The sequence below is a fragment of the Mesoplodon densirostris genome, chromosome 3, assembly GCF_025265405.1.
Source record: "Mesoplodon densirostris isolate mMesDen1 chromosome 3, mMesDen1 primary haplotype, whole genome shotgun sequence".
NCBI lineage: Eukaryota > Metazoa > Chordata > Mammalia > Artiodactyla > Ziphiidae > Mesoplodon > Mesoplodon densirostris.
This window is the reverse complement of record NC_082663.1, coordinates 164951541-164972985: the sequence shown is the minus strand read 5'-3', so window position 1 is coordinate 164972985 and position 21445 is coordinate 164951541. Positions and strand designations below refer to the sequence as shown.

General features: G+C 47.0%; 1 protein-coding gene across 1 annotated transcript in view; it reads right to left on the bottom strand.

The window, feature by feature from the left end:
- The window catches only part of SLIT3 (slit guidance ligand 3), a 621296-nt gene extending 607842 nt beyond the window's left edge, over positions 1 to 13454 (bottom strand). Inside the window, exon 1 of the mRNA XM_060094956.1 lies at positions 13089 to 13454. Coding sequence (XP_059950939.1) covers positions 13089 to 13285 — 197 coding nt within the window. The 5' untranslated portion in view covers positions 13286 to 13454. The remainder of the gene's footprint in view (positions 1 to 13088) is intronic.
- Between the last annotated feature and the right edge of the window lie 7991 nt (positions 13455 to 21445).

The window sequence follows — 21445 nt, the reverse complement described above, 5'->3', positions numbered from 1 at the left end:
CCAAAGCATCATGGAGCATAATAAAATGGCCACTGCTTTACAACACTAAGTTTTGGGGTGGTTTGTTAATCAGTAGTAGGTAATCAGAATAATGGCTTTTTGAGTGGATATTTAATGCCTGGCACTGCCCTCTAAGCTTGACATGTATCACCTCATTTGATCCTCCAGCAGCCCAAGGAAGCAGGTGATTGTTAAAGAACATGCCCATGATTGCTTAGCTAGTGATGGCATTCAAGCCCAGATCACACTAATTCCAGCATCAATACTGTAAACTGCTCTGCTATAGAGGAAGGGAAATTCTGTCTTTGCAGAAAGTCTACAAAGCCCAAATCCAATCAGTCTTAAGAAACATGCTATTTTTGAAACTAAACATCTTTTTCTTTCTTAATTTCAGAAGGCTTACTGTGGAACTGAGCTAATTATTTGAGCCTTAATCAAGGACCAGCCACTCCCTGAAGCAGCTGTCCTGGCCTCTCTACTGCCTCTAGAAAGTCCCTTGGGTTGGTTGGATATTGGCTCCAGTCTAAACCTCAAACCCCAGCCCCTAGAAGTAAAGATGCATAGGGCTAATATGATTCTTGGAGATCGTCCAGTCTACTCCCTTCATCCCCTTATAAGACGAGGAAACTGAGGCCCAGAGAGGTCAAGTGACTTGTCCAAGGTCACACGGTATGTCAGAGGTACAGCCAGGTCTCCAACTTCCCAGGCAAACATTCTTTCTACTACACCATGCTGCAGTTGCTACAAATTCCCCAGACCTGCCTCCCTCGGCCCTCCTCTTGACAAAGCCGTTTTCCCCGCCACACGCCCACACAACTACACACAGTCACATTTGGCAAGTGGTGCCCTCAGCCCCACTCTGCTCATGAAATGCTGTTTTGCAATGGGGCCTCTTTGTTCGTTAGCAACACAAAGAAAACTGTAGTGAAGTCTTCTCAGAAGGAGATGTTTCTTGTTTTAAAGACGGAAAGAGAGCTTCCTGGCTGAATATGGCTCGAATCGGCATGCAGCTCCAGTCGGGAAAGAACCCAGAGGAGATTTAGGTCTTTGCAAAATTTCTAGAACACATGAAGAGGGCACATGGCAGGAAGAAGCTTATGGGAAATGTTTCAGAAAGTATTAAAAGGTACGCCTAAACACAGTAAACAGAGCAGATTGGTTACCATCTTGTGGTATGAAGTAATTAGAAGGCGGGGGGGGGGGGCACTAGAGTCGTTAAAAACTCTCATGAAGTGACTGGCCTTCCCATTTTGGATTTCTGCTCTAGTCCTGTTTCCCAGCTGTCTTTTTGATCTGGGATTTTCCCTTTCTACACCGTAATCAAGCTACTTTGGTGCTTGGAGCCCTCAGGATAGGCTCTGAAATCCCAAGTCACCCATTTGGTGCCTCTCCTTTGGTTCCACATTATTCCTTATTGTTTGTACTAGATTTGGTCCCTCTTCTGTCTTCCTAGTTTCCCTGATTGGCAGAGGCCTCCTACGGCTGAGTGATTGTTATCAAGGCCCAAATGCTGTGATCAGGGATGAAATGAAAGCAGGACAAACTTCTCATGAGGGCAGCTCATGCCACAAAGCTGAGGTCCCCACCGATCACAGCTCTAAGACATGTCTCTGTCCAGGTGGGCTGAGAGCAGTGGGGAGTGGGTAGACCAGATGATCTCCAGAGATACTTCAAAAGCCTGAAACCCTCTCGGCTAGGGAAGGAAATGAGAGAGGGAGGGACAGAAGCGAGTTCCATGGCAGAAATTCAGAACTTGTAAGCTGGCAGCAGATGGAAAGAAAAGTGCCAACTTTTAGCAGGAGGAGATGTAGTGCGTGCATTTCTTAGGGCTACTGCAAGCCCCAGGTCCTCCCTTCCGGAGAATCAGGTGGAGGCCACCCAGGAGCCACCCTCCTACACACATGCACAGCACACATCTCCAGGCACAAGACGAGATCTCCAAAAAGAAACTGGGCCAAATGAAAGTTCTCAGACCCTTCCCCTCAAAGCTGAGTCTTGCCTATCACCTTCCCCACGCCTAGGCAAACCTGCCCAAAGAGCCAATTTCCGTCCAAAGCCCCCCCTCCCTCATTTTCCCCTGGGAAATCTCCCACCTGCTTTGTTAAACCTAAGAGAGAAGAATGAGTGAATGAGCACCACAGGGAAACAATGCCCAGTGGTCTGGTTACAGCTGGAATAGCCCAGGAGGGGCAGCTGGCCTCCCAAAGGAGGCCCTGTATATCTTCATTGCCTCAAATACTGCTGCGCTGTGTGTCAGTGTTTATGAAATGCTTCTCAAATAAGGTCAGTGTTCTACGCAGAGTTAGGACTCTAATAAAATGCAGAACTTGTGCTGTTTGCCAGCTAGCTGCGGAGGCATACTGGAATTCTTTCTCGGATACAATTGTTCTCAGATTAATATTTTCCCCATGAGTTTTTTTTTTTTTATTCTACTTGTACTTTTTTTTTTTTGTGATGTGTGAGTTTTTCTACATATTTATACCCACTAAAAGGGATGAGTGGGGCTTGCTTTCATCAGTGGTTCCTGAGGGCTTGGTGTCCCATCCTTCATTTCCCCCAACACCCCATAAATGTCCTCTCTGAACCTAGCATGGTGGCCTTCGCCTTGTCAGTCACTTGGTGGGAAAGGATAGCCCAGATGGATTTCCACATTATTTTGAGCTGTTCCAGTGATGAGGACATTTCACTTGCCTTAGTCCTCATTGTAGGCACTCAACAAATAGCTCCTTTAAATGATTGCATCCTTCACAGAGCCCCTTATTTGGTTCTACTTTCTTTTTTTTTTATAAATTTATTTTATTTATTTTATTTTTGGCTGCGTTGGGTCTTCGTTGCTGCGTGCGGGCTTTCTCTAGTTGCAGCTAGCGGGGGCTACTCTTCATTGTGGTGTGTGGGCTTCTTACTGCGGTGGCTTCTCTTGTTGCAGAGCACGGGCTCTAGGAGTGCGGGCTTCAGTAGTGTGGCACGTGGGCTCAGTAGTTGTGGCTCGTGAGCTTAGTTGCTCTGCGGCACGTGGGATCTTCCCGGACCAGGGCTCGAACCCATGTCCCCTGCACTGGCAGGCAGATTCTTAACCACTGCGCCACCAGGGAAGCCCCTGGTTCTACGTTCTTGGAAACTGCCACTTATTAATTACTAAGGCGAAAAGTCCTCTCAACTCCACCCATTTGGATTGCCGACATTGGTGTGAGGCTATGTGTGCATTTGTAAAAGATGCATCTTGATAGATGAAAAGGAAGACCCCAGTTCAAAAACATGGGTAACCCTGAGCAAGGCCTTTGAGTCTGCTGAGTTTCCTCACCTGTAAATATAAGATTCTAAGATGAACCCTGGTTATCTTTCAGAGGCAGGATTTAGATATTGTGGGTGGAATCAGTAAGGTATTCCCACGGCACTAGATTTAGGAGACATTTGCAGACATCTGATCTCAGTTAAACCTTGCATCAGATCTGTGAGAGAGGTGTTATTCCCACCATTCTAAAGGTTACAGATGAGATGATTAAGACTCAGAAAGATACTCCTATAAATTTCTGCAGTTAAAAAAAAAGGATGGAAACCAGGATTCCACCTAGGTCTTTTTCCTCATTAAAGGTTATATCACACCATACTCTCCACTGGTTTCCCATTCAGACCCCTTCGAAACCCAATGTATAAAACACTTTCTACCCGTGTTCTAGAGCTTGGAAGAGATGCAGAGGAGAAAAAGAATATCAGGAAAGTGCTAGATGGTCCAGAAACTTTTGTAACACATTTCTGAGCAGGACAGCTCTCCAATGAAATCATCATTGTTGAGCTTTTCAATCACAGAAGAATCTGCTCTATCCTCTGCTTGGGCTGCAGGGAGTTTAAGAGCATGTTGTATGTAATTCATCATTCACAGAGTCCAGCCCCAGAGGACCTCTACACACCACCCTGGGCATCATAAAAGGCTTCAGATGGCCATGAAGATGAAGTCTGAAGTTGTTTTCCGGACACAGCCATGGATTGGGAGTCTCCAGTCTCCAATGAAGGTCCAGGCCACAAAGATCCTAAGAAAATCCAATCTCAGGAATTGAAGCTTAGATGGTCAAAGTCCAAATTCAGTACTAGGCAATGGAGAGCTACATAGAGGGCAGGATTGGGCAAGAAGCCAGTCTGGAAGGGTCAAGGCAGGGGCCAGGAGCCGCTCAGGCTCCAGGAGAGATACACAAGATGCACAAGTCCATGGTCAAGCCCATAAACCTCAGATTAGAAGAGGACCACGGACACACTATGCAGACAGACCCGAGCCAGGGTTTACACTAATTGAGGGCAGGGGAGCAAAGAGTGGGTATGCTAGGTAGCAGACAGTAACTAGGGAGGCTGAAAAACTCAAGAGGGAGTCAAGGTGGGTGGTTAAATGTGCTGGCAGACTTTCAGGAATGACAATGCACACTGCTGCCAAAGTGCAGAATGAATCAGGGGTCAGGAACTCGGACTGGCATTTTGGACAAGAGAAGAGAAGTATGAGCCCACACAAGTAGTGATAAGACCGTGAAAAGTGAAGTCACATTTAGTCCAGCCAGGATGCATCTTATATGCATCCTGCACCAGCAGGACCTGATCTCAGGGTGGCAGGAGCCTGGAGATCATGGCTGAAAGAAGGCAAGTAGTACAACTAACTGAAAAGGATGGGGATCCCTGGCAAAAGCTAGGCAGATACTCGTGGGGGAATATAATTGGTCAAGAAGGCTCATCAGAACTGTACATGGAGAATTTATCCCCTCAAATCCAAAATAAAAAATCATAATAATTAGCCACATAACTATGGTGATATTCTTCCTAAGACTGGATTCAGCCCTAAACTCTCCTGTTAGATAAAACTGCCTTAAGCGCAGCTCCTGTCATTTTAAATGGGGCTCAGGCCCTCTTAGGTTCCATGCAACCGTGAACTTCTGCGAATCTAAACCACGTTCCCACTTCTACCCATGGGAACCCTATTCACCCTCAAGCTCCAATTCGAATGTCACCTACTTCCCCAAGCTGGACAGGATGGCTCCTTTGCCAGAACATAGCCTTGGCATCCCTCTCGGGATGCCTTACATCAAACAGGTTCTCCCTGATTCGACTGGATATCATTGTTGTTGTTTTTTTTCTTCTGGTTGTTCTTTGAGAATTGGGTTTAGAAGATAGGTAAGGGCGGCTGACTTAACCTGGGGGAGGAATGACATGACCAGTGGTTGGCGCGCAGACCAGAGACCAGACTGCCTGGATAAACCCTGGCTCCACTTCTCCCACCTGAGGAAGTTACTTCACCTCTCTGACTTTGTTTCCTTATCTGTAAAATGGGGACACAACGAGTTCCTGTCTCACATGATTGTCCGAAGATTGAGTCCATGCATATAAAGGGTGAGAAAAGCGCCAGGCGCAAAGAAGGGCTCCATAAATGGGAGCTGTCACGGTGGTGGTGGTGGTTGTTGTTATTATTTACGATGATGTCGGGAGGGCCTCAGGCCTCTCTGCTTCATCCTCTATCACATTCATTCCAAGCACTACTCAAGCAAACGAGCCCTGTGCCAGGGGGCGCCTCACATGGTAAAGGAAATCACTTTGAGAAACTCAGGCTTCTCAGCTGAGCCATGCTGCTGAAAGGAGGGCCCAATTTTTCAGGCTAAAATATTTTACAGGAGAGAATAACACACATATACACATCAACACACACACACACACACACACACACACACACACACCCCACATCCCATGCTGATGGGGCTTCTGGCACCAGCCTGACAGAACAAGGATGAAGCAAAAGTCATGAAGGAAAAGCCTACAAGAAACCAAGAGTTTAGAGAAAATTCAACAAACAGGGGAATTAAACATTAATAGGAAATCATTCCAGAGAAAATATGAACAGAACCCCAGGGAAAGAAGATGCTACAGGCTAATAAGACATCAACATTTTTATCTACCCCAGCAGGAAAGAACAGGACAATGTATTTATGTAATCCACACCCCAGACCACAGAAAGACTTGGAAAAAAGCAGAGAGAACTCTTGTTGATTATACTGACAACCTGGATAAAGATCTGTAGGGCAAGCTCACTAAAACTGCAGAGGAAATGAGGAGAGGAGTGGTTATTATGCCAGAAGGGAAAATCAAAATAGAAATGTTCCTGAAAAGCTGATGAAATGAAAGTATTTGCCAAAATTTAATTAGGATAAATGCAAAGTGTTGCACTTAGACGCCAAAAGGTCAAGTGCACAAATCTGGGATCAGGGGGAAAATAGGATCAACAGCAGGGAGGGTTGGGGAGACACTGGGGATGCAGTGAACAGCTGGGTCAAAATGAGCCAACGCAGGGGCGGTGGCTGTCCAAAGTGAAGAGGTCCCTTTAGCATGCGCTGATAGAAGGTAAGATAACAAGAGAGTGGAAGGTCTCGTCCAAACTAACAAAAGGCAAAGAGAATTGGAATCTATTTAGAGGAACATAACTAGGAACGGGGAGAGTGCCTGTCTCAAAGTCTAACACGCACAGAATAGTTGAGGTGATTATAAAAGTTTATGGAGAAAAGAGAAGACTTGGGTAAGTGGCTGGTGAGAAATGCAAGAGCAATAAGACGTTTGAAATCCTATCATTTGGGAAAAGGATTCTGCTTGCTCTCTGTAATAACCAGTAATGGGAGATAAGTTCAACCCCCAAACAAAGAAAAATTTCTTCTTAGAACTGCTTTTAAAAATAGAATAAATTGCCCTAGGAAGAACGGAGTGCCTCACCACTAAATGTAATCAAACCAAGGAGAATGACCACTTTCTCCAAAATCGTGCTGGTGGAAGATCAACCTGTACATGGCTGGAACTTGGACAAGAGAACCCCCTTCAACCTTGAAAATCCATATTTTTCCAAATCAGGTTTTATCTTGAGCATGCTATGGAAGGAAGACTACAGTCGGCAAGAATTATGGTAATCGAAATGATAGGAATATTTATGGAGCATGCACTATGACTCAGGTAGTTCTATATATTCAATACTCATAGCATCCTATGAAGGGATATTATTATTATTCCCATTTGATAAATGAGGAAACTGAGGTCACCCAGCTAGTTCAATGGTAAGTTGAGGATTTTAATCACACACTCCTGACAATGTTTCCCAGGGAACAGCTGTATCAAACATGGTGCTAGCAACAGACCAACGAAGACCACAGAGAGTGGGAAGGAAAGCAGAGCCTTTGGCAGACCAGCACTAGCAGTTGTTACAAAATAACAATCTAGGCCTCCAAGCAGAGGATTCCTATTATGAGTTCTTCCCACCTGAGTAAGATGGATTTAAATGTAAGGCTGGAGAATCACGAACAATGGAGAGCCTTGAAAACGGAGCACCAGAAACCACAGCAGGGCCCCCTCTGATCTACCGTATCCAGAATGAGTGGTGGTTCAGAAAGCCTCTCAGGAAAAACCATACCTTGTTATTTTTTTGTTTTTGTTTTTTTGTTTTTCCAGCAGTTCTAAAAAGGGTTAAGACCACCTTACATAATGAGGGTGGAGCATGCTAGTAAATACAGCTGTTTCAAGTAAAAGCAGTAACAGAGGCAGACACGGGAAGTCAGTAAAAGGAGGTATTTAGGGAAAGGCGGAAGGAATGAGCATTGAAAAAAAAAAGTCAGGGCCAAAAATTCCCCATGAAAATCTGACCCCCCAAAATAAATAAACAAAATGCATTCCTTATTTAAATATACCACAAAGCAGCATGCCCATGCAAAAGATATAAACCACTTCAACCGTAATCCCCGTTTTATGGAACAGAGGCCAACCTGGGCTTAGCTGGGGAGGAGAGGGAGGGAACCAGGCACAGGCAGACTGGGCAGAGCCTATGTGCAGGCGAGGAACTTGCCTCGACAGGCACACTTCAAGTGGGCATCTCCAAACTTCCAGCTGGATGGGGCCCGAGATGAAGAAATGGAAGTAACAGCTGTGGTCACTATCATTAAGAGTTTGTGGAGGCCTATGTGCCAGGTACTGTGTTAAGCACTTCCTGTGCATTATTTCATGTAATCGCCCCCCAGAGGACCATTTACTCTTCGCCCTTTACAAGTAAGGAATGGTAGGTGGAAAAGCAACATACTGGGCATTGTGCTGAGCGCATTACATGGATTGCCTCAGGCCACGTTCACAGCATTTCCGCAGGGCCCGTGCGATGATTATCATCCCCCTATTACAGGCATGCAAATACGGTACAAAGGGATTAAACAGACCGCAGCCCAGAGGAGTGGAGTGACCCGCCCCAGGTGCAACAGCAAAGATGTAACAGAGCCAGAATTTAAACCAGAGCTGTCTTATCTCCAGAGCCCAGGCCTGAACCGGAAGGCACGGGGCTCTGAAACCTTCTTGCACGACCCACTCAGTGCAAAAGATCCCACAGCTCTCGGACCCACTGTTCTCACTTTCCAGGGGAGAAAGCACTGAGTGACAACAAACAGAACTGGGGAGAAACAAAATAACAATCAAAGTGGCAAAAATGCCAAAATAAACATGGCCCAGCTCATGGCAAAAGCAAAACTTAATAGTGAACCTACAAATACATCGATTAAAACAAGCAGAGCAGCAATCAAAAATCACAGAGAGTGCAGGATAATGCTGATGAGCTCCTGATTAGAAAGTCCTATGGTTTAAGTGTTCAGGATTTCTAGCTCTTTTCATGGGCATGTGCACAGTAGGAGTTTTGTAAGGTTGCTAAGCAACGTCGGGCAACCAGACTCCAGAGTGGATCACTCATTATGAGTCCTTGGTAACTCTAGTAAGGCAGTAATTTTAGTTCATGAAAGACACATTTTAGAAATGCTTAATAACTCATATAATAGGTTACTAACAAGTGGCCCTTAGCCATACATAAAAAATGCAGATCTGTAACTGCCCAGCTTTCACTTGTAAGAACTACTTGTACTTTTGAGATTCATCATTAATTTAGTTCAACACATACTTGTTGAAAACGTACTATGTGCCAGGTGCTGTTCTATGCTATGGGGAAGAGGCCCCTGACAGTTCACCAGTGAACTACAGACTATACACAAAAAAACCACAGACTATACTAGAATTCTACTTTTAGGAAAATGAGGCCCAGAGAGGTAAAGCAATCTGTTCAGTTTTGCACAGCACACTGGAGGCGGATATATTCAGCTGCTCACGTCCAGGCCAGTAGGCTCGGCAGGAGAACACTGCTTCCCGGAAAGGCCACGTCCTCATGGTTGGTCAAGAGAGGCCCCATGATCCACCAGCTTGCCCCCGGTCCTCTGAGCTAGCCCCAAGGGCTGGGAGTACCAGGATGCAGGGCTTGGCTGTTGAGCATCTTGGAAAGTCTCCCACTTGACCTCAGGACCTCTGTGGTCAAGTAAGGGAAAGCCTATGACACGGTGTTGGTTTTTATTGGACCCAACCACCGGCGAAGCTTGCCGTCATCTGGAGTGATGGAGAAAATTAAGCTACCACATTCTCACGTTTCAGCCTTTAGCCCGTATTCCTTCGCAAACAGGAAATGTTTATTTAAATACAGCAGTCTCCAGCATGTTCCAGAGCCAAGTGAAAAACCAAAGATGTCCACTCTTGCCCCACTCCACTGTTCAGGCCACCACCTCGCTGCGGGTGAGAAGTAGGCCTCTGCCTGCCTTTAGGCAGGACGAGGCAAAGGGGCCCTGCGTGAGAGTTCATTTTCATGTCTCCTCTTTTTCCAGGCCGAGATTGTGGTTGGAGAAGAATTACATCTGTGGGCTCCTTTTGTACTCAGAAGGGTAAACGCAACATCTGTTTACTCTGTGCTCCATGGTAAATGTTTTGTTTCAGGCACCACCATTCACTTCCTCTCCCCTTGTCCTCTATCTTTGCTCCATGGATAATAAATTACACTGAATTCTCCTCTGCGTTTATTTAGCTTTCTTGTGGGTGTCACCTCCCCATTGAGGGAAAAAAAAATGTCGGTAGTTTATAAACAACAGAGAGTTTCTCTGTGTGATGTGCTGACATTATGGAGAATATGCTAGAACACAGACGCCTAGCTCTGATACCAGCTTAATGATGAACAATTTAACAGGCCCCATTCCAGGCCTGAAGCAAAGTCCAAATGGTGACCACATTATCTTCATGGACGTCTGCTTTAACGGCGTGCCATGGCTGGACAAGGCCTCAGAAGTCAACACTACCAGAGCGACAAACCCTCCCTCCCCTCCCCCACACCTCTTCATAAAAGCCTCTTTGGGAGACAGAACAGCAGGAACAGAGAAGGGAGAAAATGTTTCCTCTTTGTTATAAAACACAACATAAACATTTGAGATCAGAAAATGGATCTTAGGAAGGTCCCGAGCATCTGACGGCAGTGTGCTGACAACATTTAGCCACATGAAAAAAATGAGCCTTGAGAAGTTTAAAGGCTCAGTAAAGGAAAGTTCCTTCTTCCGTCGTTTGCTTACATTCTTTAAGTTGGATTGCTGGTTTTCTTCTGTATATGCCATGATTTTATATACAGTTACTGGAATGCAGTGGACGCTCAAGTCATGTTTGTTGAATGAATGAAGGGAGGAATGAATGAAAAATTCCTCCCTAAAGAAATCCTTAGCATAGCTCAGAAATGCCACGGCCCCACCAGAGTTTGCAAAATTGTGACGTTACAGGTGAGTTGACTGAGACAGGGTGTGGGGTGATGAAGGAGTATTGGGACTCTTGGGAAGCTGCACCTAATCCCTGCAGTAACCCTGACTCAGCCTGCTTGTAAAGGCTGCCCCCTCTCCTGGGGAGGGAAGAGACTAGAATGAGAAGCCAGACGCATCACCCCAATGCACCCCAACCAAAAAGACATCAGTGACCAGAACAAAGGCAGAGGAGACTCAGATACTCCAAAACACCTCCTACTTCGCCAATGCCTGCCGGTGGCCATGGCAGCAGGGGACCCATGGGAACGCCCAGGACTCCAGTCTCTACCCAATCTCTTCAATTATCGAGCAGATGGGCAGCCCCCAGCTGCCTGGGTCTCCTGGGAGAGGTAGCACGGTGGCATGCTGGCTGCAATGCTGTGCCTGCAGCTTTTGACGACCTCCTACATGCTAGAAGGAGAGGGGCCCACTCTCCTTGGTGTCTCAAACATGCAACGTGATTTTGAATATCAAAGAGAAGTAGACTCAAGACCCCAAAAGGAGAGCTAATGTCAAGGCAAGTCAAATGTTTGCAGGGTGTACCTGAAGCAGCAACAACTGCTGCCTATTTTAAGACCCCAGCCCACAGAGAACCCTCCCAGGACCGTCTACTTATAGCTCTTGGCCCAAGCTGAACCTTGTTCCAAGGATGTCCAGCAGTGTGGTAGGGGGTATGGACTTAGGAGCCAGACGTGCTCGAGTTCAAACACTTAACTAGCTACTACATGACCTTGAACAAATGACAAAAAGGCTTAACTGTAAAGTGGAATAATAAGCATTACCTTTGTAACGAATGATCATCGTAGAGATTCAATAAGATAACACATGTAAACAAACTGAGGCACAGAAAGCATTCATTAAACATTAGCTACAGTTATTATTTCACTAACTCATGTGGCTGGCCCTGGTGTTGAGGAGAGAGAGGAATTTAGCTTATAAGTTACAGGTTTCCAAAAATACCACTAAAACAAGTTTTTCACTGGCATTGTAGAATATAAAGACTGCGTTAGGCTGTAGGAAACTGGATTCTGCCCTTTTATTGCCATCACCTTGCTGTGTGACCTTAGGCAAGTCATTTCACATTTCCGAGCCTCGTTTTCTATACATATTCATGAAGGTTCAGCTCTAACCCTCAAGAATTGTTTGGTTCAACCCCACAGAATAATCACTGCACTTGAAAAAAATGTCTTGAGCCAAAGGAAAGCTCCAGGAAAAGGGAAGGCAGTTCTACTGAGCCTCCGCTCAGGGACACATAAAAAGTAAGCGGAAGAGAAGCGGAGTGACAGGAGGTGATTAACAGGAATAACACACTCTAGGACAATACATCTTAGTCTCTGGCCCACTCTCCTCCAGACTGAAGTCAAGAAGGCAGAATCTTGAAAACCCATGCACCTACTCTAAGACATGTGCAGAAGGGGGCAGCGGGAGAGCAAGGCATGCAGAAATCTACCAGCTAGAGCAAACCCTCACCCACTTCTGGGCTGTGTTCCCAGTCCAGTTCCAACCCCCTCTACCATTTCTCCCTCCTTCCCCACTCCCCAACTGCAGGCTAGGAAGAGCCCACCCCAGAGTCCAAGTTTTGAAATTGGTCCGAGGATCAAAATGATAAATGTTTCCAAAACGTTGACATATGAAAAGTAAATATTTGGTTGCACAATTGGGGTTAAAACGAGGGTCAATCCACCCCACTCTCCAAGCGCCTCTCCTCTTGCTGCCAAGCCCAGGATCCGAGGCTGAGTGCGGTTTGTAAGATTATAGCGCTGGGTCTCATTTAAAGGACTGTCAGCATTTCCATTCTCCGGCCCGTTTGGGGAGGCATTTATAACCGAGCCATAAAAAATTCACCGGGGCTGCAACTTGGCATCTCCGAGGCCGCGCTCCAGGCAGGGCGGGTTTTGCAAGCACCCACTCTGAATTGGTTCGGTTCCTCAGAAGTTAGACCTTCAGACACACTCTCAACTTTCCTCGCAAGGGCAGCCAGAGAGCGGCTGGCCCATTCTGATCTCCAAGCCGGTCACAGTCTCTCAGGCCCTCTCTCCTGTCTCCGTGCCCTGACGCCCCATCACTCTTCAGCTTTCTCCTTCACCCCCATTTTAATGAGCGCGGACCCCTCACCCTCACCCTAAGACCTCCCTGACTGCAGTGTCATCTCTCCTCGCCTCCTGCCAGCATTCTCCTTGGAAGCTGTCAGCTGGCCCTGCGTCTGGCACCCTCACCCCTGGAGAGACACTGCTCTTTGCTCATCACAGGGGTCCTCGAGACCTCTCTCCCCAGACCTGCCCAAAGCCACAGACCCCCAACTCAGAGAGTGAAGGATCCGATGCAGGAGAGGGTGAAGGCAGAGACTGCAACTAGCGCGGCCAAGGAGAAGGAAGAGGAGCTGGCGCCGGGGGGCCCCTCTGTGGGACCCAGGTGGGTGGCCCGGGTGAGGCAGGGCGGGGCGGGGGTACTCACAGGCGCTCGGCGTTGCGGGGGATGCCCCGGGGAACCGCCCGGAGGCCCAGCCCGTGGCAGTCCACGCTGGCGGCGGAGCAGGTACACTTGGTGGGGCAGGCAGCAGCGGGGGGGCCGCTCAGAACACTCGCCAGCGCGAAGGCCAGCACCAGGCGGGCGCGCACCGCGGCGCCTTCCTCCGTCCGCCCGGGGGCCATAGTGTGCAGGGGCCCGCGCCCGGAGGAGGCTGCCTCGGCGGGGCAAGACGCGTGGAGACCACGGAGGTACGCTGGGAGCACGGGCGGCCTCGGGAGCGGGCGGCTGAGTTGGCGCGGAGGAGGAGCGAGCTCGGCGCTCAGGCGCACGGGGCGCGGGCGGAGCGGGGCGCGCCGGGCGGCGGCGGCGGCAGCAGCAGCTCCATCGGCGGGGCCGGCGCTGCCCCGCTGCGCATCGCTCGGAGTGCCCAGGTGCCGAGCGCCCCCTGGCCCCGCTGGCCCGAGGCCCGGGGCGCGGGCCGGGTTGGGGACCTGGGGCGAGCGCAGTGAGGCACGGCGCCCCGGGAGGTTCGGCTTGGGGCTGGGCTCGGGAGCGCGGCGGCGGTGGCGGCGGCTGAGGCACAGGGCGACCGGGTGAGCTGGCCGGCGCTCGCTCTCTCCATTCACTGAGCCGGGCAGACACCGGAGACGTGGGGCCCACCCCTCCCGCCCCCCAAAAACGCCAGCTCCGCCTCCCATTGGCTGCGCCGCGCGTCATGTCGACTAAGTTGGGAACTTTGCTGGAGCAACCGAGAGCTCGAAGGGAGGAGGCAGCGGAGGAGGGAGCTCGGCCAGCAGGGCCCCAGAATTGAGGCTTACTCACTCTGGGGAGCCGAGGACTGATCGGGCTGGTGGCCCTGAGCTGAGCATGCTACTCAATATTCTTTCCTTCTGTGCCAACACCGTCCCGCAAGGGGGCATTTGAGTACCCCGACCTTATAGATAAAAACTCAAAGTTCAGAGAAGTGAAGTGACTTGTCTGGTCACAGCCACGAGGGACCCCAAACCTCGGCCCTCTCATTCACCCATGTTTCACTTCACAGCCCATCAAGCTACCTCATCTACAAAGATCCTACCTCATCTTGGCCAAGATCCACTTCTTCCCGAAGGACCTACTCTATTGACATTACTGCACTCCGCGGTCACAAATGTCACAGAAAATAGTCATCTGAGTGGTTCAGGTCGCTGCTGGTAAACCCTACCCGAAGGCCTGTCCTTCTTTGCCCAACCCCAATGCCTGCTGTGCTCTAAAAGTAGGGATGGCAGGGCCTTGGACCCCTGGATTGACAATGCCGTGTTCCTAGTCCTTGAGCTTCTGCCTCCTGACGAGGTGACTCTGGGTCAATCGTGTCACCACTGGGCTTTGACTTCCTCAAAACAAGGAGGCCACAGCCCTCTCTGGGCCCACCTCACTGGGCTGTTCGGAGCATCAAAGAAGACAAAGTGTTTTTTTCAAAAGAGTCATTTGCATGCAAGGCATCCCTTCTGCCCCCAATGCCTTCCTCTTCCAGTGGCCGCTCAAAATTGGCCAGGTCTGAGCTTTTCCAGATGCTGTGGGGAGGGGCATGTGTTAGAGGCTCCATAAATACTTGTAGGAATGATTCTGTTTGTTTGTTTGGAGGGAGAGGGCAGGAACTGGAGGAAGTATTGCCCAGACTTCCTTGAGGTCTGCTCACACTGGAAAAATCTGAATGAGCCCTGTACACACACACACACCATCACACATACCCACTTGTACACAAACATGCGTACACACTCACTCTTATACACATTCACACTCGATCACATATAACACATGTGCACATGCACGCTCACACACACACTCACACACCCCGTGTCGTCGACAACAACTCCGCTCCGGAGAGTTCTTCCCTTTTCTTTCACATAAATGCTATTCTGATTCCTTCTACTTCATTTTCCTTCAAGGGAACGTTGAACTGCTTGGACCACATCCTGTGAATATATAGTAGAGGTGCAGATTTTATTTTATTGTACTTAGCAGATTTTCAAAGTTTTAGCTGCAGGCACCCAACTGCACGTACACACACACACGCACACACTTCAGCCCCTCCATTATTCATAAACACATTAGGTGCAATTTACTGCTGTTATTCTTGGGAGCAGCTTTCAGTACAGATGCTGTTGTCATCGCCCTCTGGTGGTCATAGAGGGTCTAGGGGTGACTTCAGCATTTAAGAACTCTATACATCCATGCCTCTGAAGCTTTCCTCCAAACCTTGAACCAATTTAGTACCAGGACTGAGGCAGATGAGAGAACTGGGCAAAGGCCCAAGGGCACACAAGCGTCTCAGACTGTCTGGGGCAGAAAAGAGTAGGGTTTTCTTTGTTTTCCCAAATGCACACTAGAGCATGTTTTGCAATCCCTTCAGGCTGGGCCTGGGTCTGGGCTGTAAGCACAGTATATGTGTGTATGTGTGTGTGTGTGTGTGTTGGGGTGATGTGGGTTGTTTTCCATTTAAGCTGCTGGGAGGGGGATTCATGAACCTGACTAGATCTTTAAGTGACTTCACAGGCATTCAAGTTTGCTTTTCCCTGGGAGAGCCACCTTAGAACAGAGCCCAGAGTCAATCAACCCAAGGAAGGAGCAAATGGAAGAAACAGGAGGTGCACAGGACACTGGAAGCCCAGAATCATGGAATGTTTGGGCTGGAACAACCTTAGACATCACCTAATCCAGCATCTCTGCAAGTGTCTTCTGATGATGACTAGTTCCACATGTTTCTTCATGGTGGGGGAAGCTTCCTTGGGCAAAAACAGAGTAAGAAATGATGTTCGCTTTCACCTCTCTTGGTGACTGCATCACAGATAAGTGTATTTAAGAGTCCTAAAATAAAGAAAGTGGCTTAAAGTTTGTTTAATTCAATTTCCCAGTATCGCTGGACCTTTTACGTGTAAACTTAATACTCTTTTGGAATTTTTGGAGAACCCCCAATAAAATTCAACGCTTGTATTTAATAACATGGAAACTAAGTCTCAGAGAGGGGAGGGCACTGGTGCAAAGTCACCCAGCTGATCAATGAGAGAGCCAGAGCCAGAACCCAGGGCCCCCCATGCTTAGAATGGAGCTCCATCCACTGCCCGCCCTTCACTGATTCCAAGGAATCTGCAGAATGTGTCAGCCTCCCCATGGAAGAATTACTCTCCCTAGAGAAGTCTAAGTCCTTATGAGGTCAGGCTGTTGGGTAGGACTTTTTATGTCTAAGTTCCAGAGATGGCTTTTATACTCTGTGGTATGAGTTTCAGAGTTCTACACAAGTCTCCTGGGATTTTTGGATTTTTTTCCAAATTAAAGAAAAATGTTCCCTTTACTTTTCCATAGACGTCTCAGAAGCAAACTACCCACCCATTCCCCCAGGAAAAGCCACCTCAGACTTTACCTGTTTTTTGTCTCTCGGTGTAAGGCACCACCATTCACACGGCCGCTGTAATCGCTTGAGGTTTTCTGGTTGCAGCAATAACTAACTAATTGAAGTAAAAAATATATGTATGACTTTTTAAGCAGGTTTTTGGGTGGCATAAAAAGTTAAGGAAAAAAATGAAGAGGGAGGTTTCAAGAATGACAAGAACCAAGGCAGGAACTAGATGCCAAGCCTCAGATTTCCAGGTACCTAGGAGGAAAAGACTGCTTGGCCTGCTTACATCACGTGATCACCCTCTTGGCCAGAAAAGACAAGAACCCATGGGTGATGGTTCTTTGCAAACTACACTCAGCAGGGCAGGTAGGAGTGGTGCTCTCAAAGGAAAATCGGGGAGCTATTAGCTAAGAAAAGTAAGGGGAGGCAAAACAGCACCGAAGCATCTTCCCTCTGCCTCGTACCACAGCCATTCAGTCCCTGAGTCCTGTTCATTCTTCCCCATGATTATCTTCTGATATGTCCCCTCTTCATCTTTGCTCCTCCTGCCATTGTTCAGATCCTGTTTTCATACATGGCCGTGGTTCACACTGGTCCCCACATTAATTCTCTACCTTTGTTTTGCTCTACCAATCCATCCTCTGCTCTGACGATCAAGGGACCTTTCTAAAATGCAGATCTGACAGTGCAATCTTGAACTTTGAAATAGATTTCTGTCACCGCCACCTCATCTCCCACCACTCTCCCACACCCACTCAACATCCCTCCTGCAACATCCTTTCCTGTTCTTTCCTATCTGGCTCCCCCAGAGTCAGTTTAGCTGTCAATTTCTCTAGGAAACCTTGCTGGGCCAGACTATTAGATTCTCTAGGGCAGTCACCATATATAATCCATTTGTTACAACATTTTATTATAAAATTTTTCCAACATTCAGAGACATCTAATCCATTATTGCATGCTTGATGCCTAGAGGTACAAATAAACCTTTGACATTTGACGAAGGAATAAATGAACAAATCCATGAATGAATGATCTTCCCAATCAGCTAGCATATTTGATAGTCTCTTGTAGTTTTACTTACTTTGATCAACATTGCTTGATCTTTGGGGGAGAAAGAGGTTACATTCTTTCAGAATTTCTGGGAGGGTTTTTTGCTAACTATATACATTCTCTCTCATTATGATATGTTTTCTCCTACCCCACTGAAACTTAGCATTTATGCTGGTCATTCTCTAGTGGATTGCCCAGATCACTCTCTGCCCACTGTCACCCGGTTCTATTCCCAAGGAGGCTGACCTTAACGGACTGTATCACCTGCACTTCCTCGGGTCTGGTCATGTGGGGAACTAGCAGGATATCTGAGAGCTGGAGGAGGGAGGCCAGGGCTTCCTCCACAAGGGCTTCAGTTTGGCAATGGCTGCCTTCCTCGACTGAAGGTCATAATTCATGTCCTCTAGACCTGTCCTCCAACTCCTAGTCCCATCCCCTTGCCTCTTTGGGGGTAGGAGTAAGAACAGCTTCCTGTTACGCTAAACCTGGCAGTCCCCATCCCTTGTTGATTCCTTAACCTTTGCCTCATCTTTCTAAATAGTCCCCTTATTAAACTTTCTTCAATTACTCCTTTGAGTTGTGTCATCCATTTCCAACCAGGGACCCTGCAACTAACACACCACTCACTGAGCCAGTAAAGCAGATCTCTAAGGAGTAGTTGAAAAGCGAGGGGAGGGAGAGACGATGAAAACTCCAATTTGAGATTAAGTCTGTGATCCCTATTAAATGCTCCTGGGAGAGAGAACAACGCATGTGTGTGAATTTTAGGTCCTTTCTGGAGAACAGGTTTAAGGGAAAGGTGCCATCAATCAGACCATGTTTTTCAATGCAAAGTCTTCTTTCTCTCTCCTCTGAGAAAGAATGAACAATAAAGGTTTACTGACAGTTAATCTATTGGGCCTCCCCAAGGAGCAGGATCCACTCTGACTAGATAAATATTTGATGAATGAAGATCTCATTTAAAAATAATCTGTCTTGGAGAAGATAAAGAAACAGAACCTTCCAAAATCCAGGTACACCTGTAGTGGACAACTGTCCCTCTTTACTCCAACCATGGTGATTGTGGTTCAGAACTTTCTTGTTCTTATATAATCTTATTTCCCTCCAGACTGATTTTTTAGGGGTTCAGCACATGACTTAAATGAGCAAATCAGAGTCTTCCCTAGGATTTTTCTAATTGGAACTGGAGAAAGAGATCAAGTCCCTCTGTGATTATAAAGCTGGAACATGTGAGGAACATGAGTGAGTGGTCATATTTTCAGCTGTGTGGCTCAAGCTGCTACAATGGAATGGATTTGAACCATTTTCCAGAAGTGTAAGTGGCATCTAGTTTAACTGAAGCAATCAAACAACCATTTATTGGGACTTTCATATATGCCCAGGAGAAAACACAGCCCACAGCTGCCAACAATCCAATTAGGAAGACAAAATTAGGACACATGAAAGAAGAGAAAAGACATGGCATATAATTAAATGCTAATTGACGTGGGTCATATAGTAATTGCTATGAAAATTCTACAGTGGAAGAAATCACTTCAAGCTGAACTAGAAGGGCTGAGGAATATCATTTGGCTTTTGAAGGATGCATAGATTTGATGGAATCAAAGGGAGGGAAAAGGGTCTTTGCACTGAGGGAAGCAAAGGCAAGGAGGCAGGAATAGAATGAATGGTGTATGGGTTTAGGGAGAGGGCTTTGGGAATGTGGTATATGAGAGTTTGGGGGCAGATTTCTATTGATCTGAGAGCGAATTTGAGAGAAAGAGCTTTGATGCCTGATTTGCCCTTGGAGGTGGCTTGGTCACCTTGCCGTGGAAGTTGGAGGGCTCTGTGTAGAGACAATGACTCTGGCCTTGAGAGATGATACAGATTGAAATCCCCAGAAGGGAACCATTAATGTACCACCAGATCAACTTTGCCCTGGTCTGAGAAGAGGCCAGATGATCTGGGGCGCTTTTGTTTCCCTAAACTGGTCCATCTACATGGCGACTCAGCCAGATGCGGGGTCAGCCAGAGTGATGACCTGAGAGGCCTGGCAGACAGGTGAATGCAATCACGTGCCTCTCCAAACTACACAATGAAGATTTGTCTCATATTTGAGCAAAACAAGAACTGTCACTGGGGAAATGACTCTCTTATTTGAGGAGTATTAATCACCTAATTAGCCAGAACACCTGCTTATAAAACTTCCACCCAGGGAACCAAATTAAACAAAGCACGAGAATGTGGCACACAGACTTGGTGGTGGCATCTGCGTCTTTGGCTGGCCTCCTTGGGCACTGGGGCTCACAAAACTCTCCAGCCAGCTGTTGGTTTTGACAGAAACTTTTAGAATATCAGCCCTGTTTAGCAAGCAGTAATTAGTGCAAACTCAGAGAAACTCCTCTCGCAATTTCCCTGGAATTATGGATGTCCCTGACGTGCTGGGTACTATTCTGAGTACTCTGCATACATTAACTCTATAATCCTCATGGTAACAAGTTGAAGTCCCCTGTTGTAGTAGAGGCTGGCTCCATGATCACAGATCCAGTTTCTTTTCCTGGGCACACAGGAAAACTACATTTCCCAGCTTCCTTTGCAGTTACATGGGGGCCATGTGCCTCATTCTGACCAACAGAGTGTGTGCAGAAGTGATGCATACCACTTCCAGACTTGGTCTTTGAAATTTCTTACATAACCAGGCAAGACTTCCCTCTTTGACTGTTGGCTGGATAAATAGAGGGGATCCAGTGAAGGATCCCAAAGTGTCACTGAGAGAGTAGTAGGGCCACAAAAAGACACTGGAATGCCTGAATTATCACATAGAAGGCAGTGGTCAAACAGTCAGTCTGTAACATGAGAAAAACCTAAACCCCCACTGAGATTTTGGGGTTGTTTATTATATCCGTTAGCATTAATTACCGAGGCTGATACATCAGTGCAATCTTGGCAATTATGTTTGTGCAATCACACAGGACCAATCTTAGGGAAAGCTACTACCTGTGTGTTATGATTTCAGAGACAACAGGGAATTCCTTCCATCCTAAAATAATACTTTCTCCTATTGGTTCATTGATGAAATGCTTTTTAATAATAACCTTCATTATCTGCTCATTATTTCTTATTCACTTAACATATCTTTATGGAGTTCCTTCTAGGTACAGGTAATATTATACATGTTATAGTGAAGACAAAGTAAACATGATTGCCACTCTCATAAAGTTTTGTATGGGCAACAGATGCAAAACAATCAATTAAACAAGGAAATAGATAATTACAAATTACAAGGTGTTGGGAAGGGAATTAATAGGGTGATATGATAAAGACCAATTGAGGCTAACAAAGTTTCCAAAAAGTGGTTAGGGAAGGAGACTCAAAAGAAGAATCCAGCTATGATATAATAAAGTATGGAGTGGGGTAGGTCATATTTCAAGAGACAAAACAGCACGTGTAAAGGCCCTACAGTATGGCTTGACCAGTTAGGGGAATGAATGTAAAGAAGGGCACTGTGGCTAGATCCTAGAGCATGAGGGAGACCTGTTCTGGGAAAGTCAGAATTATTTCTCCCTCACCATTGCATTGACCCCATCTGTGCAAAGTACAGCAATGAGGGGTATTACCCCTATCATTTGTAAATGATATGAAGAGAAGCCGAAACTTTTGGATTAATCTGACTTGACATAGAATCTATTGCAGTTCCAGAGGTATGTGTATATAGGGGGCTGATAAAAGGCAAACTAGTTAAGGGAATTGTATTAAAGCTATCTTGTATAGGCAGCATCGTATTTTCCTACAGCTTTCAAGTTTTTCGATGCAGCTGGTAGGTGGGAGGAGACTTGATAAGGACCATCAGGGTAGGAGATTAAAGCCCTTCTAACCTACCCTTGGTACCACCACCTCACAGAGTGAATATTCAGTCCCGGGGAGGGCACGTAAAATACTT